This window comes from Myotis myotis, unplaced genomic scaffold (assembly GCF_014108235.1).
Source record: "Myotis myotis isolate mMyoMyo1 unplaced genomic scaffold, mMyoMyo1.p scaffold_m19_p_11, whole genome shotgun sequence".
NCBI classification, from domain to species: domain Eukaryota; kingdom Metazoa; phylum Chordata; class Mammalia; order Chiroptera; family Vespertilionidae; genus Myotis; species Myotis myotis.
This window is the reverse complement of record NW_023416315.1, coordinates 16,348,196-16,373,535: the sequence shown is the minus strand read 5'-3', so window position 1 is coordinate 16,373,535 and position 25,340 is coordinate 16,348,196. Positions and strand designations below refer to the sequence as shown.

Below are 25,340 nucleotides of genomic sequence, written 5' to 3'. Positions count from 1 at the left end.
CACATTTATAAAATTTCCTTTATCCAATTCTGTGTCATGATTTTTGACTCAGACATATTTATCATAATTGTGAGGTATTTTGTTAACTTCAGCTGCATAAGATGCTTAGGTACAGAGGCAAAATTGGTAATAGGAATTCCTAAATAATGTATTTTTGAAGCTAAGTGATAACTTCAGAGTAGAATAATACTCTGGTTTATGGGGTCTGCTAGATTGGTATCTTAAACAATTAAATTCAAGAAACATTTATTTGGCAACTTCTATAGGCTATACACAATAGAATACTATAGATAGACAAGGACCATTTTGTCATCACTAAGAATGTTAGTGAGAAACAATGAATTCATAGCCAGGACCTTTGAATGGAGAGCTCCATCCAAAGACAGGAGAGCCAGGGCATGGAATATCACAGAAAATAAGGGTATAAATCATTTCCAGAAGGAAAACTTTCCTTGTTTAGAAATTTTAAAAAAAATTAGGATGGAAGCATTTGAGATCTTACTTCCTGGCATGTCATCAGTTTGACACAAACTCTTATAAAAATTTTAAAAAGAAATCAGGGGTTCTAAAGGGTGTATCAAATGAGGCACAGAAATCAATCAGAATGAGGAAAGAGAAAATGGCCATTCAATTCAGTCATTAGGACATCATCAGTGGCCTTAAAGATAGCAGTTCAGTAATGCCAAAAGAGCAGAAACCAGACTGGCAGGAGTAAGTCAGAAATGAGAGAGTGAAGATGAGGGAGTGAACAATCCAATAAGGACTACTCTTCCCAGAGAGAAATGGGTAGGTAAGTAGCAGGTATTTAGGATGGGGACATCTGAGTTTATTTGAAGGATGAGGGAGAGAACTAACTAGAGTAGGAGATGCCTTCTACTACAGCGGAAATATATCTCATCACATTCACAGTACCAAAGGTATAAAGGGGAAAAGTAAAGGGAAGGGATTCTTTTAAGAAAAAAATGTGTTAGCTACTTATCTGGTAATGTTATACTCGAGCAATAGAAACTATTTAATTCCTGTTTAACTCATTCTGCGTTTGGAGCGCATTGGAAACCCAGCAGCCAGAGACAACTTAATAAGCACCTATGATTCCTGATTCCATCCTCGTACTTTCTTCCCTAGACCTCTTCACAAAGAAATGCCAAAAAATTAATGTTCTTTCCAGAAGGAAAAATTGAATGAATTCAGTCTCTGTGCCAAACTGATAATAAGCTCGTGGTACTTATGCTTTAATTAAAACACGAAAGGGGATTCAAGTACCAAAATTTAATTGACATGTTTACAGCAGCATCCCATGTGCCAAATTAATCCATAAAAAATGCTGTTCTTTGCATTTTGAAGCTTGAGTCATTCATAAAATTAATCAGTTGTGTTTAGTCACCCATCCTTTTCCCTAAAATTGTGCACAAAGCCCTATCTTTCAAAATCTAGACCAAGGTATATATAACATTGACACCTTCCTGGAGTCTTAGTGGGAAATAATCAGCTTTGAAATTCTACTTTATTATGAGGAAAGTTGTCTTGATACCTGGATGTGACCACCATTTGCTACTTTTGAATGTGTTTGCTTTTTCAATATTAGTGGGAGCCCAGGATAAATCCGGACTTGTAAATTCCATTCCTATAGTTTTCCACGGTGGTCAGGTATCTTAGATGAGTATCTTAAGCTGCTTTATTTCATAATGCCCGAGGACCCTGGCCCTGGCTTCTAAGGCAGAACAACACTGGCCATGCCTGGCCGTTCCACACCAATGTCCAAAGAGTATTTTGCCTCTCCTTAGTCCATTTCTTCACAACCCCTGCCTCATCTTGAGAGTATCCCTGACGGTTCTGTAAAAAGAGCTGAGGAAAAAGGTAAAAAAAGAGAAGAGCATGGAAATGGAATAAATAAGAAAGTAGACAAGAAAAAAAGGATGTTAGTGGGGGCACGGTTGAATGACATCCAAAGTGACTGAGGTCCCACTAGGTGCCCGCCAGACCCCTTCATCTAACAACCTTCTAGGTGCACGGTTTTCAGTTCAACCAAGGGGAGGTGTGGTGGTTGTTAAATCCTGTCCCAATGGAGTGAAGAGTTGGCCCTTGGATTTCTTTGCATTAAGTTTTTACATTAACAGAAGAGATGAAGCATAACATCATTTTAAACATGACATCAGGCCAGAAGAGCAACTAAAGGAAAATATCAAAAACATCATGAACTTTCCAGAGAGCTAACAAAGCAGGAAGGAAAAAGAGTAATGTCGCCCAGCCTTGTGCACGTAATTGTAGTTATTTTTCTAAAGGCAGACTCAAATTGGGGGGTAGAGGGATAAACCAAAGAAAAATTATCTTTCTAAAAGTTCTTATTTTCCCTACAAAAGAAAAATACTACTGCTTTAAGGCACAATCTATCATTGAAACTTTTTTTCCAGTTGACTATTTCTCTAAAGTTTCCGTGCCCTGCAGGCTCTGAGTCTGTGTTCAAAATTAACAAAGAAATAGAAAATAAAGCACATCTGCTGGCACGCTTTTCTAATGGGTCTCTTTTGTCCTCTCTCTGCTTGCTCGTGTGCCATGAGCTGGCCCTCTTCTGCTTGGTAAACCAGAGGGTGGAGATGACATGGTTGACACATATCACCATATGTTTGAAATCAAAGTGAAAGAGCAACAATCAGAAGATGCTAATGTCACCAAAATGTGCACACAAAAAATAGGAGGAGGATGGACACCCCACTCACTTCTGTTCTTCAGAGTTAAATAAAATTAACTACCTAACATCTACATTTTTCTACTGAAAAAAAAACAGAATCATTTACTTAGGAAAAGCTTTCCAGTGGGTCGGGAATCACAGCATTCTCTAACATAAGACAACTCCCTTTCATTACTGGGATTTTCATAATTTCCGCATTTGCTTGGGGAAAGTTTTATTTAGTAAATAAAATGAATCACACAATTAACTCCTCTTATACTCTTACAGTTCCTCATGCTATGTAGATTAGTGCTGAAGCTACTAGAGGAACAATTTCCCACTTACCATACTCACCAGCGATGCAAAAATGAGAATATTTATGAGAATAGATTGAATGTTCTGGTTAAATACATTCTAGTTCTACTATTTTAAGTGCCAAAAATATGTCATGCTCTCTTTGAATTTTTTATGTATACATAATCTAGAGTCCTCTAAGCTAAAAGTAACTGAAAGAGGAGATTGCTGGGAGCAATCATATCACAACCAACTTTTAGAGGTTTGAACAGGGATTTGACATAATCTGTCATCTTCCTTTCTCCTCTGGCCTTTCTTCCTCTCTTGGGAGACGTACAGGTTTCTGCTGTGATTGTGCAGGGCTGCTCCACCTGCCTCCAGAGTCCCAAAAGCTTAGCACACACCGCAACATGTGACTTCATATGTGATATTATAGATCCCAGGATAAACTGAGTTCAAAAGTCAATTGTGAATTGTATAGTGTAGGGCAAAGTTTATTTTTTTACCTTTTATCACCCAGCTCTAACTATTTAATAGGAATTAAATTCTCTTCAGTTATCTCATCTTTAAAATATGAATGATTATACAATTCATAAGGGATGACTCATGGATGTGGAGATCCAATTGGTTAGTCTTCTTTGAGTTTTTTCTTAGTCGTTAAGTCTTGTCTTAACTTGTCTTAACTTGTCTTATGACTACTGAGTGGTCCAGACATAGCTTCCTATCCCGAAAGGATTCTCTGAAATCTCACCCCAATTTCCAAAACCATCCTGTTTAAGCGAGGAGAGTTTAACTTAATATTTGCTTCTATCAAATATTAAGTTCTGATATCTCCTTTAAACTATTAAGGCCAGAGATCACTAAATACTTCTTAAGCCAAGGATGGCATGAAGTGTTCCCCACAGTTGCTGCTCATCCATTGACATCCTAACAGTGACCATGAAAGTATGTATGTACAACTCGGTCGTGAGGAAGGTTTGAACCCTGAGGAAGGTTCAAAGGTCCAGGGGATGGGGAAAAGCATAAATTATATTTAAATAGTCAAAAGATTTCTTGTAGTTTTAGTTTATTTATTATAGAGTTGGAAAAAAAAAAGACATTCGAGAGAGTTTCCCAGCTTATTTTTCAGTATATTTCTATTCTTTCAGCTAACTGCAAAAAAGTATCCTCTTGTAGTTTACTCTGAAGCCACTAATGAAGTCAATAGTGAATCTACTAATGGCTTCCACATGTCAAAATGTTTGAAGGTTAAGAGTCCACTTAGAACTAGGTGAATTTCTACCCCTGAATTTTAAAAAACCTGAAGGAGTTAGTCAGAAAATAAAAACTTTACTCAAACCTCAATACAGAAAAGTTTAAATTCTACATTTTCTAACTGCTACAATTTTAAAAGAAATGACTTTTGCTAGGCATTATTTTATAACCCGTTCTCTGTCCCCCTTCCCCCCCCCCACACACACACACACTAAACTGAATGCATCAAGTTATAAACAAATATTAGTCAATTACTAGGTAAACTTTATTAGGTAGTTCCAAGATGTTGCCATCTGTTCTCTCATATTTCTAAAATAATCATTCGAGTCAGAGTAAACATGCTCAAAGTGACAGCCAATCTTAAGGATAATCTGAATGCTCTCAGAAAAATAAAGAATGATAGAGGCATCATTTTTTTTTTCACCCAGAAAATTTGTGTGCTCTTTCTGCCTTGGCTGGTCACTGTTAATTCAGACTGACTAATTTTGGAATACCCACTTTTTGGTTCCATACTTTTTTTATTCTCCATGCATTAATCATAGCCACAAAATTACTTTATCATTGGTGTGTTCAGTCCGTCGGGGGGTGGGGAGGAGGCAGGATTCAGTACTCATGGGATCTCCTTTATGCCAGGTCCAGACTATAAGGAGCTGGATGTTCATCTTCGTAGGATGGAGTCTGGATTTGGCTTCAGAATTCTCGGAGGAGATGAGCCTGGACAGCCTGTAAGTTGAATCTTCTTTATGTCCACTCTTTGGGCTATATTGTGTATGTGTGCATCAGAGGAACTATCACTGTGAATGACATCTGAAAGGAAATTTTTTAAGATGCACATAAAAGCATTGAGGTTTGGGGAGTTTTTTTGGTATTTAAGTTCTCAGAATATGCCAGTGTTTCCATGCCTACACACCGCCAGTGCACATTATATTAAGAAAGGGACATTACTCTTTCTTAGAATAGTTTAACTTGTTCTTGAATATTTCAATTACTTAATTGTGTTGGACCAACCACTGGTCTCTGGGCAGCAACTCACAGGTAAACACACATGCAATATGACAGAAGATACGTGTGAAGAGATGACTTGGAACAACAGAATTGTGTGTGTTTTCAATCAAAACCACGCGGGAGAGAAAACACCGTGATAAACAGAAGCCAGAGCAAGCTCAATGCTGCAGAAGTTCAACCCGATTCGAATTAAGAGGTTACCATGAGATGTTCACAAAGTCAGCTTCAGTTGGCACAATATTGGGAATTTGGGGAGGCTCTGGGGAAATCATTCCTCCCTATAACCCATCTTTCTCTTTTGTCAAACTTATTGGGGTAAAATTGGGTAATAACATCATATAAGTTTCAGGCGCACAATTCGATAATACACCATCTGTCTGTTGCATTGTGTGCTCACCACACAAAGGCTCGTCTCCTTCCATCCCTGCCCCTCTGGCAGGCACCAGGCTGTCCTATAACTCATCTTAGTCAATCTGTAGAATTGAAAATAGTATCCAGTTCCTTCATATACTAAACGTTTAACCTCTTGGCCTCTCCAGGATTCCTTTCTGACTTAGCTCCTGATTGCTCTCTAACATGTTCATAGGCTTCCCATTTAGTTTAATTAGTGGGATTTTAACTTCCTTTAAAGCAGGACTTCATCTTTTCTTTTTTTATTACCCTTTAGTGCCCCATAAATGAAAAATGTGACATTACCCAGTTAGCCAAACTCCAGGTTGAGATCTCAGTTCTCTAAATTGCAAAGCTGAGGGAAGAATCTCTATGATACCTTCAGTTCAGACACCAGCTACAAATTTGGGGGTCCCCACGGCCTTCTCCAGTTTCAATAATTCACTAGAACAACACACAGAACTCAGGAAAGTGCTATACTTAGGATTACAGTTTTATTACAGTGAATGAGAACAAATTAGAATCATCCAAAAGAAGAGGAACATAGGACCAAGTCTGGAGGGTTCTAAATGTGAAGCTTCCATCTTCCTCAGGATCGTGTTACCATCCCAGCATCCATCCACTCAATATTGCCAACCAGGGATGCTCACCCAAGTTTTTGTGTCCTGAGTTTGGGGTTTTATTATGTGCGCATGATTGATGGAATCATCGCCTAGGTGGTTGAGCTCAACCTTTTAGAATGTCAGGCTGCTATCACGTGGCTCAAAGTCCCAACTCTCTAATTACATGGCTGGTTGTTCTGGCATCGTCCGTTCCCACCCTAAGACTGTTGGTATGGCTGGCTCCACCCTGAGTCATCTCCTTAGCATAACCTATATCAGGTGCCCACCATGAGCCTCCTCATTAGTCTAAACTCTCAGGTATGGCCCAAAGAGCTCACCATGGAAACTAAGATACTCCTGGTCCAAGGGTATAGGGGTACCTTTCAGGAAAGGCCAGACCTCTCTTTGGACTGAGGCCAAATTCTTTATTTCACAGCCATATGCAGAACATGAAAATACCAAATGAAGGAAACAAAACTATGTCCAAACTAAAACTAAGGTGATTTTGATAGCATTTTGTGGGAGACTGTGTGATAGTTGAGACTTTTGTCGAGCATTTAAGGTTAAATCCATATAGAATCCATTGTACTCAAACTAACATAATGCCTCAAACTTAACAACTTAAGGGGTCACCACCAGAAAGATGAGGTCCCTGTTTGTTCCAGGGCGCACTGACTGACACACTTCCCCTTACCAATCTGTGAGCCTTGGAGGCAGGCCTGTGTTTTGTTGGTGTTTGTGTCTCCCAAGCCTAGCAGAAAGCCTGGCACAATAAGTGAATATTAATTGGAATTTAAGAGAGTCCTCTTAGCCAAACCGAAACTGTCGCCTGAGCTTGTCAGAATAAATATGATCTGGAGTATACATATTTTGAGGCTTCTAATCCAGCAGGCTATGTAGAATTAAAATAACCTAATCCTTAGAAGTAGGGATGTGTCCTGGTGGCCCTACAGCATGCTTTGTTTAGCTCTGCCAGCGCTTTAAAATTGCTATGCATCAACTAATCTCACACATTTAAAAATTCAAATTTCTACCCTCTCTTGAAAAATACATCTGGCAACATTAAGCTTGCCTTTCTCCATGACAACTGGCTGGAGCTAAGCAGTGGACAGTTTTAGGCTAAGCATGGCCACAGTTCCCAAAACTCCGTAATGCCTGTGTTATTTATTTTGTTTATTATCTCTGAAACTCCCTTCCCAGAAGATTAGATAGGAAAAAAAAAATTGAAAGGTGAATACTTTGCACCAAAGGACTCTTCAACCAGGGCCAGATTATGGTTTTAATTGGCCCTACCACTGAAAATATTATTGGGTTCCTTCTCTTCCATATAAATACAAATGAAAGATTAAGTTGTCACATAAATGTAAGGGAAAAACAAGAACGTTTCCATTCTCCCTGTGATGCTTACTTCAATGCAGTGTTTTCAATGCACAGTTCTTACATTGCTGGGCTTCCCCATAGCCTCATAGTCTGCTTTGGGGATAAACTAGCACCACATTCAGGAAATACTGTCTTCACTGGTCTCCCCCTCCCCACAAGCAGTGGGGCTTACATGCCAGTCACAGGAAAGGCCTCGTCTCAGCTAGCTCAGGAAGGGAGAGTTCTCGCTGAACTTAGCCCAGCACAGATTCAATAGAATTGATACCCAAATGGAGCACATATTGCTCTAACGGAAGCTCAGGTGTGTGAATGCAGCCATGGTCACCACCCAGCCCCAGGACACCTTTCTACCTTTAGTGGGCAGGCATCTAGTATTTACGATAAGCCTCCTCCGATTACATGGATTTGCTGGTTATCCATGTTGTGTTTATCTAGGTTTATTCTGGCTTATTCTTTCATTCAAATGATTTAAGACACACTCAGGCTACAAGCTGCAATTCTGACAGCCCAGCCATAAAGTCGAAGCCTAAATCCCCCTCAAGCCAGCAAAGCCCGAAAGTAATGTCTTGAAGACCAGAGTACTGCACCTCAGAAAGACCATAGGAGGAAGAGCGAGTCTCCAGTAAAGGTTTCGCATGAGCCCTTCCTTCCTGCCTTCCTCCATTTTAAGTCCAAAGATAATCCGCACACAAAATGCGCTCGCCTCATTTAATTGCTGGCAGGCTACAAAGGGAGAGGCACGGGAGGTGACTTGGTCCCCAACCACAGGAGGTCTCCTAAATTACCTCAAATGGGTTTGGGCCTCCATATATACGCAATGGTATTGACATCTCAGGGTGCACATTAAACACGACAACACCGCTTATGGCAAATAATGCACAGCGGGACTCCAGCTCAGACAAAGCATATGGGCATTTTTCCTGCAAGAGGAAATACTTTTCACAGTTAAATAACAATAGAAAGAGAAAGAAATGAAAAAGTGCCAGAAAGGAACAAAACTGAGGTTTCCACCTGTGAGCTGGAAAGAGATGGAAAGACATCAAGATGGAGGGACTCGGGGAACACTGCAGCGGAGAAAGGCCTGGGTGGAGGAGAACTGTTAACGAAAGAGCGAGGTCATGACAGGCACCCTCCTTGGTACAGGAGTCGGGGGCACATTTGTTGGGGGGGGGGGGAGAACAAGTTGTCCTGGGCTATGATTGTTGCAGATCAGATCCGCTGGGATTGGACTAGCATGAGGTAGGGCAGGAAAGAATTAAAAGGCCTGCAAAGGTGGCTTTCATTTCATTTCTTTGCTATTTGTTTTTGTTCTCTTTTTTGTATTCATTTTTGCCCCTGACTTACTGGGATAGCAGACACTTGAATGTGAATTGCTATTATTTCATATCAAACATTCTGCTTTGTTCCATGTCCTCACAACCTGTAAAACAAATTGGAGTTGTAGAGTTGTTTATAATTCTTTTGTTTTTTAGAGAAGGCAATTGGAAAGATAAGGCCATGGGTGAGTTGTTCTTTCAATGTGTGTGTGTATGGGGGTGGAGGGGAGGATTGGTCTGTTTTGCCATAAAAGCTCTTCCTTCAGACCCGAAGCAATAGAGGCAGGGTAAAGAACTCCTCCAGGAACACTGAGAAAGCGAATGAGTGGGACTAGGGGTCTGCAGAGGCTGAAGAATACGTTGAGGCCAGAAGGAGCAAGGCCAGTGTTGGCTGGGAAGGCTCGGTCAGAAAGCCCAGAAGGAAAATGTAGCCTGATGGGTCAGGGAGCCCAGACCATGCACTCAAGGGGGCATCCCTCAGCAGACCTGGAAAGTGACCAGTGTGGCCGGGCAGGAAGTTGAGGCGAGGCACCAGAGGGAGAGCCCTTCAGCAGACTTGGAACATGACCGTGAGACCACAGAACCTCTGGCCATTGGACCAAGTGGGAATACTCAGAATGTTGCTGCTCAAAGTGTGATAACAGACCAGAAGCATCCAGCAACCCCTGGGAGCTTGTTAGACATGCAGAGTCTCAGGTTCCACCCCAGGCCTGCAGAATCAGGCTCTCAAAGGGAGGTCCAGAAGTCTGTTTTAGCAAACTCACTGGGTGATTCACATACACCCCAGACTTTGAGAACTACTGACAAGGGATCAGGTACCCTGAGGCATGTTTTCAAGAGCTTAAATGAACACGGTATGTACATTGGGAAGCCAATATGAATTACAGTGCAGAAAGGAATCACAGATTATCTAGTCCCTGCAGTTACCTGCAGTTACAGTGGCAGACAGGAAAGAAACTAAACATATTCAAAATAAAGTATATTGAAAATAAAGAGAAAGCACTGTGGATTTTTCCCTGAATAGAGGGACACACAGAGCTGGCTCTGTGTCCGCAGTGAAATAAAATGCATGAAGGTGCAAAGGGCCAAAGGCTAAGAGCAAAGCCGCCTGACAGCCAGAAGTGACCGTGCGCGCATGTGGCCAGCTTGCTCCCAGCAAAGGTGGAGGTTCCTGGCGGAATGAGCGAATGTAACTAATACATATGTCCCAGGACAAGCAGCTCTGCTGCCTTCTCCAGTTCCCCATGCCCAGCTCGATTATAGCTTGTTTAATGGTGCTGGCAAACTCTTTCTGAAACAAGATAGAGGATGGATTATATAATGCAATTATATAGTAATATGTATACATAGAATAATTATACAGTATTACATATTGAAATATTATATTGAATACATACAGTTTATTTAGATATTCAATTGAAGTACTAATTGGACATAGTTTATTTAGAAGTATATATATCATATTTGATCCAACAAACTAAAGGTGGAAGATTCAAGTTTCACATTTTTTAAAAATGTGACTGAATTTCAGTCTTTGCTCAAATGTCCACTTCTCACTGAGACCTGCTCTAATCAACTCCAGCACCACCTCAGCCATGTGGCAGACACTCTTCCACCACCTGACCTTGCTGTATTTTCCCATACTACATGCCTGCTAAATGTAACATAGCCACACATTTATTATATTTATTATTGTCCTACCACTAGAATGGAAGCTCTGTCGGGCAGGACTTTTGTGTATTATTCACTGCTGGATTCCTGGCACCTAAAAGTGTCCTTAGGCTCAATGAAGATTTGCCGGATTAATGAATTAATTAGAGAGGAGAGTACCTCATTCCATTGCAATACCGCAGAAAAGCAGCTTGACTGGGATTTTCCTGGTAAAAGATGATGTGAAGCTAAGAGCACAGAAGATAACTTCAAGGGTATCTGTATATCTTTGCTGTTTTCCTTTAGCAGCAAATAGGAATTTTCCAATGTGAAATTTATTTTTACAACCTTTGTAGAGGGCCCAGTTGCAGCTGTGGCTCCCTCCGTTGTAACCTGTTTCCTGATTCGCTTTGATCAGTTAGAATCAAAACTATAGCTTAAAGTTGATAATTACCCAGCCGGGAAGTTCACAGGCCATGTATTTTCCATAACCACCTATAAACCCTCCCCTGTGGCATACAGGAAACCTGGAGGTGAAGCATTTTCTTTAGGTAACCCGGGTAAGTGCAGCTTTTCACGGGCAGTGGAGAAACATAAACATTCATTTTAACTGGTTTTGCACAAAGCACTTAGCAAATCTTTGAAAAGCTCCTTAGTGGGTTGAGACTTTTGAAGAATAGATTGGAACACCTTCAAAAAGAAACTCATCAATTCAGGTTGGCATGACAATAAGGGAAAATGGAGAATGTCAGAAGCAAGCGGACACAAAACCACCCTGCACAGCCAATCTAAGGTCGGCATATGAGGCCTTTCCTGTGAGATCAGTAATGAACCGCTCATCGGAGCACTACTATTCAACATAGAAGTAAATCTACTCCTCAATTCACCCTCCAGGAATACATGAAAAGGAGTGGCAGTGATGGGGAATTTTCATTCCTCTGTGGACCGAAGGAAAAAGAAAACTCTTCAGACTATAATTTTGCATATACCTGAGAATCCTGGGCATCAAGGTCTGGTTGCCATGTTGGCAGGCCACACTGAGCAGTGGGTCCAAGCAGAAGGAATGGATATGCTGCCAGCCCGAGGCCATGGAGCCTGCAGGTCACAATGCAGCAACTCTGCCAATTAGCTGGAATCCACAGATCTGGGATTTGAAAGAAATTCTTGAACCTGAAAGAAATCAATCTGTGAGCAAGGGGCCATTTAATAAAGATTTAAAATGAAACCTAGAATATAGGCTCTGTAACATTATCAGGCTAATGGTAACTACTGCCTTTAGATGCTGTGTGGCTAAGCCACTTGGCAAAAGAAAAAGGGTGTCTTTTGTTCATGAGTTAGAAAAATTGTTTATAGGTTAAACAGCAAAATTAAAATTCTAAGTACTATTATCTTTCCTCTGCGAAAGATAAAAGCGTTATGAATGGGCACTAAGTTGAGTGTTTCTAATGGGAAGTGGGAACTCTCACTTTATGCCTGTCATCGCCTTCCCTAGTTCAGGAAATTACACTAAAATGCACATTCCCAGATGTACCTCCTCGTTTCCTGGCATGGTAGCCACCTAAGCAGCAGAGCTTTTTAGGGGACAGGCAGGGCTAGAACGTCCTTTGTGCCGAGGATGGTGCTCGAGGGAAGCATTAAAGGAAGGAAGCGAAATCTGGAGAAGATTTGACTGAGATTTTTTTAAGTCAACTAGCTAGGAAAAGCCAGCTATGAGTTTTGCTTCATTTTATTTACCTTCCGCTTTTCAAAGTCAAACAAACAAACAAAACATACTTTGAACCTTATCAGAGTTTTTTTCATATGTATATATATTTTTTATTTCTCTAGAAGGAGGTAGCAACCTGGAAGAGTTGGAAGGGCGCCCCTTTAGCCTCTCATTTTTCAAGTACATGATCAGGTTTAGAGCAAGGGATAAAATGTGGAAATAAAATCTCCCACCAAGTTTTTATATACTTACATGTATATAAAAAGTTTGAAACATATGTGCCCTATTCTTCTCACTGCTTCTTTAGATTTTGATTGGAGCCGTCATTGCCATGGGCTCAGCCGACAGAGATGGCCGCCTACACCCTGGAGATGAGCTCGTCTATGTCGATGGGATCCCAGTGGCGGGCAAGACCCACCGCTATGTCATCGACCTTATGCACCACGCAGCCCGGAACGGGCAGGTCAACCTCACTGTGAGAAGAAAGGTGCTATGTGGAGGTATGTAACTCAAGGCAGCAGCAAGAGTTGGAGGTGAGGTGGGAAGATGTTTTTGTGAGACATGCTAAAGATGTTTGAAACAAAATTTTAAATCCGTGTCTATATTATATGAGAGGAAAAAACAACCTAGATATTCTAAATGTAACTGATTTTGAAAGTGCAGATTTTCACCCCAGTGGTACCATTCCAAGCAGCCTTTGAGGCCTGCATTTTCAATGCAGTCATCAAAATTTCCTAGCAAAGCCTGGAGCTAATTCAAGATGTGTATGCTCTTTGCTCTTTGGTAACGCTAGCTATAAGAACATTATAGCAGTGAAAAATAGGGCTTTTGAAAATGTTCCTCATTGTGTTTACAAACCAAAAACCACAGCATTTTGATAACATAATAAGGCAACAAGGATGGAAAATTAGCTTCCATTGTAGAGCCTGATAAAAAGTAACAATAAAATTATTACCCTGATTTACATAAATATAGCTGTATGTCACTTTGAGCAAACACAATTCATATAACTCCAAACTTATGAAACAGATAAATTAGAAGTAATTATTCCCTTTACCTCCATTTTTCCAACTTCAGAAAAGAATCCACCAAAGATATTTTCAAAAGTCAGTCCTCGGAGCCATAATGTGATTCAGTTTCTCTCTTCACCATCTCAGCTCCACAAAAGATGTTTATATTTGAAGGAATGTGTCTGTTACAAGCATTACGCTATTTCTTGTAACCCGAGCATGCAATAGCACTGGGAGTATAGTCCCACACCATCTGTGCTTGGCCCCAGAGATCACAGGAACGGCAGCACCAATATTATCTTATCACCCCCTGCCACCGTGACCTGCTGGCTTCCTGCTCAGCCTCCTGACTGTTCCTTGTACAGAATGATGAATGCTAGACTTAGGAGGGCCCTTAGCAACAGCAGCTCCCTCAGGTGACAGATGAGAAGACAGAGACCAGAGGCACAGCAGCCTGCCCAGTAGTCTACAGAGTCAGCGGTGATGCAGACTCACCTCCCTGGCTAGGACTTATTTTTTATACCATTTCAGTCCCCTCTTCACTCTCTCACCATCTCCATCCCCGGTGAATGCAAAGACGTTAAACCAACCTTTAGCAAATGTCATTCCAAACATAAGGAGAAGGAGTCCTTCATAGGTGTTATTATTTTACCATATTTGAATTTTAAAAGGGCCACTGGCTAATCACAGGCTGTGCATGATTCAAGAGGCTAAAGTTTATTAGTCAAACAAAAAATCCTTTTCTATTCGCGTCTTCTAGAAACTAGAGTTGGAGCAAGGGTCATCATTTAAAAGGGCAAGTCAGAAGAACTGTCAGCCCTCACCAGTAGAGACTGCTATATATCTCACACAGAGACTTTGCTAAGAAGTGTCATTCATCTGCAGAAATTCCTGCCATACCACTTGACCCAAAGAAGTAAAACACCTTGAATTATCCTCATTCTTGGGCAAGGTGCCAGAAGGAAGACAGTGTTTTCTTGATTAATATTTAACTGTCTCTCTCCCCACAGAGTGATTTTCAATAAAAAGTTTGCTGTGCTATATGTTCTGTAGCCCAAAGATAAATTAAAAAGATACCTGGTTTACAAGGAAATACATTGCAAAGTGCAAAACCAGTGCACCAACATAATTTCATGCTCCTCTTGCCACCAGCTGATTATTGCAAATTAAATTTTGCTCTAATCAACCCAAGCTATTGGAGTGTATGCCAAACGCTGCAAAAATGTATTCTTGCAATTTGTGGATCATGTGACTTCCGTAAAGATGCTCTTTGCTGCAGTTCTTACCAATTTTACTCATTTAGGCTTTGAAGTGCATTTCAAGTGCATTTAATTTTTGAAGTTCTGCTGCAGACTGCTCATTCTCACCAGGAGAGCTTCCAAGTTAATTCAGCCCACTCTTCCTTGAAAGCTTCATCAGTATTGAAAATGATTAAGTTCAGCAAAGGATACTTTGATAGTAAAGTAAATGCCTGGAAATAGATTTTTGTAAAAGACATAGGAAGACAGCATTTCCTCATAGTGGCATTTCTTTAACAGTGAGAAGGGACAACTACAGATGACAGTGGAGATGCCTTTTCAAGGGTTGTTGTTATCATTATGATTTCGCTTTCCTAAGCAAAGGCAGTGGGAGGTACAAGCCTGGCATATGATGAGATGATTGAAAGCTGAAGGAAAGTAAGCAATCAGCTGTGAAGAGACAGAAGATGAGCAAGAAGAGGGGCAGTGTTGCCACCTCTTTGCACAAAGGAGCAACATTATAGAGAAGAAGCTGGGAGGAAGGGAGGTCAGACAGATCATACCCTTCAGCCGTAGGCTTGCTGCGGCTGTCTTGCCCACCTCAGAAGACATTGGGCACTGGCTTCCTAGTTGATGCTCAAGACAAAACACATCCATTATGAAAGATACAGATGGTGAGTTACACTGGGCAAAAATTAAATAACACAAAAACCTGCTCCAAATATTGAAATATAAGAAGGCATACAATTAAAATACAGAAAAGAGGGCACATATAAAGGCAATATTTTCAATTGGGCAATGGTAAGCTAGATCCTCAAAAATGAGAAAATGTGGAGTAAAGGAAGGAAATATGCAGCAATGTATCCAGTTTTCTTTACCGGATAATTTTAGCACAGATCTTGCGCCTAAACGGGTTTTGAGAGATGTCTTACTTATGCCATCAGATCTGATAGTTGTTTTTTTCCCAAGGATAGTAGAAGAGTCCCTTTAATTATTCCACTGAAAGGTAAACATTTATATCTTTAGTAGCTCAGTTTGAGATGTTTACCCTAATGACACATTATTTTGAATCCACACTATTTGTCTGAGAGAAGGGTGTCTCTGAGGAATTTCCTAAAGTGTAAATCTAGAACTGATGTGAACGTTTTATGACTTAATCAAAACATATTAGAGTCCGCCTTAAAGCTACCAGTATCTTCTCCAACATCTACGGGACCGTCCAATTCCTGTCCTGATGCCGAGAAAGGGAAGGTTTTCCTGACAGCGGGGTGGGAAGTTTAGCCAGTGTTTAGGGAGCCGGTGGATTCCCTGGTCATAGTCACTACACTTTTTTGTCAATTCAAAATACATTTTCTTATTCTTTATCTACCAGCATGTCACCCATTTGAATAAGCTGTCTGCCTCGGTGAGTGTAAACCAGGAGTGCACCAACACAAGTGCTTGCAGATAGGCCGGCTCCTGACAGCACGGCCACAGCCTGTGGCTGCCCTGCCCCATCAGGCCCCTGAAGGTGCACATGCATGTGGACACTCCAACCCCCACGTCCACGCTCTGTCCACATACAAACCCCACTGCCTTGGCCATGCTCCAACACAAGACATGTGCATCTGCGGTGCTGTCATCCTCTGGGGGACAGTCCTTAAAAAAAGGCCCAGTATACCCCGGAAGCAGGCAAGGTCTGTTTGGTGACAGGGTCCTGGAGTCCTGGCACCACGGTGTGATCTAGAAGAGAAACAACGCCTCCAGCTGAACGAGTCCCTCTGGCTCTGCGTACCCCTCACTCTATGGGTTCAGAAATTTGCAAGAGACATTGGGGAATAGTTGGGACTGTGATGACTTGCAAACCATATACCCCAGCTCTAGTAATCACTACCAAGTATTTCAAGAGAAACTGGAAATCCAGATTTCTGTAAAATCTGCCTATTTTACAACATTGACAATTAACTCTAAGAACTATTGGCCTGGAATAACTGGGTCTGCTAGACAGGAACCAACTGTTCTAGTCAAAACATCTCACCTGGAGGGCCTTTCCCAATGGAGACCCTGTCCCAGTCAGCCAATGATGATCTCCAGTATAACTGGTTGGGACAAAACAGAAGCAAAAATTGATTATCTGACTTACATAGGTACTAAGTGACTGAATTCTGTACATTCATTTGTATGTGAGACAAGAAGATGAGTCAGGAAGTTAGTGAATTGAAAAAATGCACATGGCATTTAGTCACTCTGTGACATTTTACTGCATTATATTCTAAAACAATGATGTCCATGCCCTACACCAGGAAGGGTTGTTGGAGAGAAGAGTCTCATTTGGACATAGAGCCAGCTGAGTAGAAAAAAATGATGTCAACTCTATCCCTCAAAATCAATCATTGGAAGTCTTAACTCCCTGGCTTTAAATGTGTTCATGTTGTTAAAGATGAAGAACTTGGTTCTAGACATTGACAGGGAAGTCCAACAGCAATAGAAAAGTATCCTGTTAATGTAATTCCCCAGGGGCCACTCACCACTCATGTTGACTTAGTCCCTGATTTCCTTTCTCTCCCTAACACCTGAGGCATAGCCACTCCCAGCCATTTATTGCAAAGGCAGATAATTTTTCTTTGTTGCTGCTTTACTGACAACCAAGATCTCAACCCCCTAAAATATGACAGCCAGAAAATGAGATCTCTCTTGTCACTGCCTATGACATTTAGTTACTGATTTGGTCCAATAACTCAGGGAGATTTTCAATTTAATGTTGCAGCATAATAATTTGTTTGTTTTTCTTCTTCCTGACTATCTCTAATCACTTTATTTCCAACGCGCAGAAGGACTGATAAAGGACATGTGCTTCACCAAGACAATAACTGTGCGCCTTTGGATGATGTTTTCTAGCAGAGAGGGTACATTTTACAGGCAGTTTTAATTTGATAGAAAAGAGGGAAAGGCTTTGACATTGACATTTTGTTCTTTTGTGACTTCATTACATTTCTTACAGATGAAAAGCATCCATTTGTTTCCTTCTATTAAAGCCTGATTAATTGAATCTTACCCCAGAATCAAATTTATCAAATGATAATAAGCAGCAGCCTAGATTTTATTCAGTAATTACAAATAAGAAGTAAATGCTTTTTCATAAGGCCATTTTTAATCTGGGTGTATGAATGAATGCAGCTTCTTTTCCTTAAGGTATCTGTGTAACAGAACCTTGCTTTTTATATTTTATTGTTTAAAGTATTACAAATAGTAGTACATATGTCTCCTTTTTTTCCCCATTGACCTTCCCCCAGCCACCACTCCCCCCCATCACCTGCCCTCCCCACTCCCCCGCCCCCAGTGTCTTGCGTCCATTGGTTATGCTTATATGCATGCATACAAGTCCTTTGGTTGATCTCTCACCTCCCCCCCAACCCTCCCAACATTCCCGCCGTAGTTTGACAGTCTATGTGATGCCTCTCTGCCTCTGCATCTATTTTTGTTCATCAGTATATAATGTTCTTTATTATCTATAAATGAGTGAGATCATGAGGTATTTTTCTTTCTCTGACTGGCTTATTTCGCTTAGCATAATGCTCTCCAGTTCCATCCATGCTGCTGCAAATGGTAAGAATTCCTTCCTTTTTACAGCAGCATAGTATTCCACAGAACCTTTCTTATAGTCTGTTCTTTCTCCCTAATTTTTCCATTTCAGAATGGAATTGCAGCTTGTAAAGTTAAGGTCTTTCATTGGAGCTTTTGCCAATTATTTTTAACAAGACACTTTCCAGACTTCTAAATAGGAGACCATATCTAGCAACCCCCCCCCAAAAAAAAAACATTAATTGTGACTCTTTTCCATATTCCTCTGTTCCATAACGTCTTTTGAGTACACTAATTAAATTGTAAGATGGAGATGAAACAGCTTTATTTCTAATTACAGTATTCTAGGTGCCATGTCAGCTCTTTTAATCAAGATACCATCACCTAGGTATTAAATTAAAATGACAAAATCCTTTCTAGATGACAGATCAACTTTCATTTTAAAAACTAGCTTCTCTTGGCTGCCAACTGTCTATCACTTCTCTCTGTGAATATGCTTGCTTGCTTTCTCGTGAAAGTAGTGATTTGGTTTATCTGATTGATAATAGATTCTATTTTTTAACAATACAGAATGTAAGTGAGCCAGGCCTCCAACACTTCCCTTAATGATTCAAAACTCATTGCTCCTTAGCCTGGTAACATTGTCAGATCCTGGAGTAAGCAAACTACTTTAAGAAGGATATTTCCTACCTGCAGGAAGTGAACACATCTAGGCTAACAGAATATCATAAAATTAAATAAAACCATGGCTCCTTGGTAAAATGATGATAGGTCACTTTACAAAGACACCCCCTGGGCTGTTAACCCCACTTCCAAGACTCCTACAGCAGCAGTTCTCGAAGTCTGACCTTGAACCTGCAGGCAGACTCCTGTGCCCAGTCTTCCCTAGATCTACTGAAAAAACTTGCCATGTGTGGACTCTAAAGATAGTTCTCACAAGCTCTTTAAGTAATTCGTGTTCACAGTACCATTGAAGAACCTGTCCACTTGTTTTATGATCTTCTGTGATCAATTATTATTATGCAACTAAGAAGCCCGCTGTCTCTAACTAGACATTGTCCTGCGGGGCTGCAGTCTTAACAAGGGGAAAATGCAAACAGGGAGCAGCACTTAGGAAAGTTGAGGGGTTTGGGCTCTGCAATTCTGGGGGGAATAGAAGCCAGTCAACCAGTCTGGTCACAATGCTGGTATCTAGAGCTGTGCCTGGTACACAGGAGGCACTCCCCCAGACCTTGTTAAATAACCAAGCGCCTGCATTCTCCCTTGTTGCAGGGGAGCCCTGCCCAGAGAACGGGAGGAGCCCAGGCTCCGTATCAACCCACCACAGCTCTCCACGCAGTGACTACGCCACCTACACCAACAGCAACCACGCTGCCCCCAGTGGCAGCGCCTCTCCCCCGGAAGGCTTCGCGTCCCACAGCCTGCAGACCAGCGACGTGGTCATTCACCGGAAAGAGAACGAAGGCTTCGGCTTCGTCATCATCAGCTCCCTGAACAGGCCTGAGTCCGGGTCCACTATAAGTAAGTGGCTGCTTCGCCTGCCTTTGAAGGAGAGATCTGTTTTCTTTTGTTCTGGTGGTGGGGATGCTGGCAAGCAGGTGGGGGGACTGGGGGAGGCATACCAGGGCGCCTGGAAGGCACCCAGAAGGCATCCTGAACACTGATTAGCCAGATGTTGCTGACCTTTGGCTCAGGACAGTCCAACACGCCCATAAAAGCTCCTCCCTCATTTTGAACTGGAAAGAAAATAAAACAGAGTGAAGTGGGAGTGTTGGTGTGAGGGGAGGGTGCGCCTGTGCGATAGGATGAAACCAGGTTGGCAGAGGATCAGGGAGAGCAGTCTAAGCAGAAGCCCTGAGGGGGGAAGGAGCTCACAGAAGCCCGGTGGCTGTGGCAGGGTGGACAGGGAGGGGACAGGAGCCAGGGCGCGAGGCTTCCTACGCCCTTGGGCAGAAGTCTGGATTGTGGTCTAAATCACTGGGGCCACTGGAGGGTTTTAATCAATGGACAGAAATCTGACTGACGTTTTTTAAAGATGAGCCCAGCTGCTTGTGGAAAATGAAATTGTGGGAAGGGAGCAACAGTGGGAGTACATGCCCTGGCCGGTGTGGCTCAGTTGGTTGGGTATCACCCCATGCACCACGAGGTTGCAATTGGATTCCAGGTCAGGGCACATGCCTGGGTTGCAGGCTTGATCCCCAGCGGGGTGTGCAGGAGGCAGCCGATTGCTAGTTCTCTCTCATCAATGTTTCTCTTTCCTCCTCTCTCTCTTAAATAAATAAAAACATATTATAAAAAAAAAAGAGTGGAAGTACAAAGACATTGGGAGCCATTAAAACAGCCCTGTAGGTCCTGTAGTGGCGCCTTCCCCTTGGGTAGTAGCAGCACGGGCGGGAGAAATGGAAGACTTCACCTCCTCAGGCTCCTTCAAATCTAAGATTCCGTGATTCTGCACAACAGGTGACAATCACAGGTCATATTTTTCTTCCAGTCAATCATCTCTGTAGATACAAAGGCGTTCCTGAAGGTTTTCCTTTCAGCAGTCCTATCCGGAGGTTCCTCAGCAGCCAGGACAGAGAGGCGATGGGAACACTTGTTCGTTTATAATGCTGAGGTCATTTAGCCCAAAATGTTGTGGATAAAAACACCAGAATAGAGAGCAGTAAGAGAAAAAATAATTGAATCATGTGGTGCCTAAAATTCTTATAAATTGTGGTTGTTTCCAGCACATGGTTGGGGAGAGAGGTGTGTGCGTTAAACAATACTCAAGAAATCAAAGCATTAGAAGGAATAAGAACTTTTTTTATGATAAACTTAATGTTATCAAAACACCACCAGAACTAAATGGAGAGAATTGCCCTGATTAGCTTCAGCTTTGACAAACTCAAGAGTGAAAACTAGAGAAGCATTAAGCCTCGGTGAGTATGTGCAGAAGCTAAGTGACATCCATGTGAAAGTGCAGATTCATTTCTCTTTTTCTTCGTGATAAGCTGAAGAAATAAATTCAACCTTAATGCATAGAGCAAAAGCAGAATTCTGTCAGTAGGATGGCTTCACCAAGATTAAAAGGACACAAGACTAAAGATTTTCATAAATTATATAAGCAGTCTTCCAATAATTTATACTTGGAGGAAATGTTTACAGAGAACTTTTGTAGCTATTCCAGTCATTTATATAACTTATTGGAGAAGGATATGTAAAGAAGTGGAATAAAAATAAGTGTACTGCTGCAATGAAATTGTTAAGCATATTCTTAGGGTCTCAGCTTTATTTGAAGTGTGACAGTATTGTAGCTGAATGTATAGGGGTGTGTGTGTGTGTGTGTGCACGCATGCACTTATTCATAAGGAAACCACAAATGCTTTTTCTATTGCAAATAAAATTCATACATAGGTAGATTCGGAAAACAACAGGTACAAATGCTTACAATCAACATGTGAATTTTTCCTTCCGACCAAGTGACATTATACCTCAAAAGAGTAATTCTAACCATTTTCAAAATGGCATTATTTTACATCACCCTGGAGAGTGGAAATATATTCTGGAGTTCATGATGCCTCCTGGCTTCTTTTTTCTCATATTTATTTCTTTTCAATGTAAAGAGTGTGAAAGGCAGGTTGCCCCATGTTCTGTGGGAAGAGCAGTGATTACAGTGATGGTGGGTGGCATTTACAGAACATAATTGGCCACATGCACCTAAAGGTTCTTGGACCCGATGCTGTCTCATACTTATGCAATAATTTTTGAACTTGTAATTTTGAAAAGAAGTTCTAAGTGCCTCCTGAATGGAAAGGGGCCTTCCTTGTGCCACCTCTCCATTGTCACCTCTCCGGGGCTCTGGGAGACTAGGAGAGCGTGACGCTATCAGGTTCTCAGGAGTCATGGTCATTCTCAGGGTTTGTGTCATTTTCCTCTCCGTGTCTTCCCTGAGCCCAGGGATCCTGAACACACATGTGGTTTTTCTCACGGCTGCTGAAGCCTTTCCATTGGCAGGCAGAATGCTGTTATGCCTTCAAAGAGCACGCCATCACCTTTAGGCAAGGGAGTGGTGCGGTTAACAGCCAGGAGCTACAATCATACTGCCTGGATGTGAAACCTGGCTCGTCATCCATCAGCTGTGTGGCCGTGAGGAAGATACATGAGCTCTTTGGGCCTCAGTTTCCTCAGTTGTAAACAGAGAATGACTTTAATACCTGTGCCATGGGGTCGCTGTGAGGGTACATGGAAGTGCCTAGAATATTCGAGGCACCAAATATGTTGTTGTGTTCTCCTGATCATCATCCCTGCTGTGGATTGTCTTCTCATCCCTTCAGCGTACTCGTCTTAGATAGCACAGCTCAGTGAGAGCCCAGAGCAGCGAAATCTGGGCAGCAGATGAGCATCCCTGAGAGCCAGCTCCCCCTCCCCAGATGCCGGCCTTCTGGGAGCGCGGTCTTCCCCAACCCCCACCCCCCTGCTGCCCAGGCCAGCCATGCGGACAGAGCAGTGGCAGCCTCACCAGTCCTGCTGAAGCTGCCCTTGCTGAGGGCTGGAAGTCTCCCCAGAATTCACTAGGTAATCACCTACCAAAGTCATGGGAAACATCAAAATTCAAGCTCAAAGCTGTGCCTATGAGAATGTTCCTGCAAACACAACACCTCTATTGAAGATATCAGAGAGGCGAGATAAGGAGCCTGAATGTAAACCTCCCACCCTGCTCACAGAGAATCACCTTCCATAGCTTCCTCGGCACAGGGGCCAACTCTGCCGGCGAGGCCAGATGTTTAACAAATTGAGAACTTGGGAGGTGAGATTTTGGGTTTACTATCGCCTGCCATTTCGTGGGGCTCTTTACCAAAGCCTCACTTTTTTTTTCCCCAAAAAATATTCTTTTTCCAGAAAATAAAGAAGAAATTTTCTTTAATCAATTAATGTAATTAAAGAGCACGCTACCCTCCAAAGCCAGTGACTCCGGAGGCCAGTTATTGTCTGGAGCAGACAGATTTCTACCCCAGGTGCAGGGATATCCGTCTTGATTTAAAGTGAGAATAAGCGAGCTTCCTGAGCGTTTTCGTCCCATTATCCAAAATATTAAATATTTTTCCAGACCTTAAAATTGGACCCACGGGAAAACAAAGTGGTTTGCAGAATAGAGCCTAGGATAAGAGTAAACTGTAACAGGAAACTGCATTTTTTGATTCTTAAAAAGATTCAGACAAAGATGTTCATTGCCATATTATCGGTAAACAGAATATTGGAAGCCATGTTAGAAGCTTCTCAAAACCTAGACACTTTGGTCTATTTGGGAAGTGTTGTTACTCTCACAAAGGTCTGTGTACATAGGATAGAAGGCTCAGGTAGCCTTCTGAATCCCAGTGGGTCGAATGCCTGCTCTATAAAAATGTCTCTGTGGCCATGGCAGTGGGGTTGTTGGTCTTTGGGTATCCCCAGCTCAAGGCTGAGTTCTGACATTTAGGTTTTATTGCACAGTTGTAACCTAATCCTTACAGGTACTTTCTGCTCTCCCCTACCCCCCACCAGATGTTCCCCAGAAATGCTTTGGCACAAATGATGACATAAAAGTGACACTTAGTCACCTGCTTTTCTGTAATTTGTCAGGAAGGTTATGTTGAAATGTATGGGGTAGACGTACATGGGCAGCTTGGACCGACGCAGTGGAGGCTGGTGCCTGTGAGGGAAGTTGTACCCGTAGATGCAGGCCCACAACAAGCGCTGTGAGATAGAACATATTCAGGCCGCAATCTCAGCAGTTAACAATAAGGGAGCAATCACGTCAACCCTTCCTTCCTTCATTCCTATTGTCCTAACAGCATTGACTCCGTTTCTGTGTCTTTATTATAAACACATCACTGGCCAGCACGCTGCTGGCTTCTGACAGTCTTCCAGCTCCGTGCTGACGCTGCAAATCTTTGTTTCCATGTGTGTACTGTCTTTGGCAAAGATTGGAGCACAGACTTGGTCATTGCTGACTTTTTGTAGGGCCCACGGCAATCCAGTGTTCTAGGAGAGAGTTCATCATCTTTGGTAAAATGCCCTGATGACTCTCTCAAAGTCCTTGATGATGTCCATAGGCTCTGGAGGTTCAAAGTTATTCTAGAAATTCAAAAGTGTAGCTAGCAGGTCTTTTATGACCTTTTAAGAAAGGATGAAGTAAAACTGAACAAGGAGTGAAGCAGATGAAGATTTTTTTCTCACCAAAACTCCTATCACCAACCATTCAGCCAATGAAAAGTCACTTAAACTTAGGGGAGGTACGAATTAAAACCAAAGCGAGCTTTTCTATAGTCTTGACCTAATACAGCAGCTTTAAACTAAATAGAAGTGCATTGGATAACAAGCCCACTCCCTGTGGTGTCCCTGAGCAAGTCACTTGGTCTTCCTGTGACTTCCATCTAAAATATAAGGGAAAATGGTCTAAATGGCCTCCTCCAGCTCTAATATATCTCATGCCAGGATTCAGCATGAAAAATAAGCTATTGGTTTAGTTTTGTCTGGCTATAAAAAGCTTTGGGTAAGTCTGAGGCTTGGGTCATATTTTTTATTGGCTTACACTATTATTTTAAGCTTTCATTCTTTATCTTGTTTGGAAGATGGCTCCTAACACTTTCAATTCTTGTGTTCTTCTCTAACTCTGTCAAGAAATGATCTGAAACAAGCACTTAACAGCACTAAACCAGCTCCCCTTTTAAAGCAATTTAAGGCAGTGTTTTCTTCCTTTTGTCACTTCCTGGCACACTTGTAAAATCACCGTGTTTTTTTATAACACAGAGAAATAAAACAAATGAGGCTGCAGGAGGCAGAAAGGCAACTTCCCCAAGGGGTTCTACCCCCACGCCTCACCCAGCCCTCGCCAGGATGCAGTCGCTATCTCCACACCTTGTAACCAACCCTTAGTGGCACATTTCTTTTAATGGCCCATAGTTACAAAGTTTTGCCCTAAAGTAAAGCTTCAATATGGGCAACCAATAAGCACCTCATCTTATATCTTGCTGGTTTGGGCTGGGGCAGTCGGTTTTCTTCAAGCCTCCCTATTGAGGTTAATTCATTGATGCCCATAAAAACAAAGGTAATTGGTGCAATTGATGCTGATGCTGGGACCTTGACCTTTTCAAAGTCATTGTAAACTCCAGAAGTCATTGCTAGAAAATCACTTAAGTTACGCCCATGCAGTTGAACATGAGAATTACGAAGTGAGTCTCACTGATTTCTCGTGGGTTTTCAAAAGCAAGTTTCCTTTCAGAATTCTGAACCAGCCTTGTGACACAGA

General features: G+C 41.9%; 1 protein-coding gene across 1 annotated transcript in view; it reads left to right on the top strand.

Annotated features, from left to right (window-relative positions):
• Positions 1–25,340, top strand: part of MAGI2 (membrane associated guanylate kinase, WW and PDZ domain containing 2) — a 1,152,561-nt gene that overhangs the window by 1,001,455 nt on the left and 125,766 nt on the right. Inside the window, exons 14-16 of the mRNA XM_036327675.1 lie at positions 4,850–4,941; positions 12,572–12,764; positions 19,346–19,594. Coding sequence (XP_036183568.1) covers positions 4,850–4,941; positions 12,572–12,764; positions 19,346–19,594 — 534 coding nt within the window. The remainder of the gene's footprint in view (positions 1–4,849; positions 4,942–12,571; positions 12,765–19,345; positions 19,595–25,340) is intronic.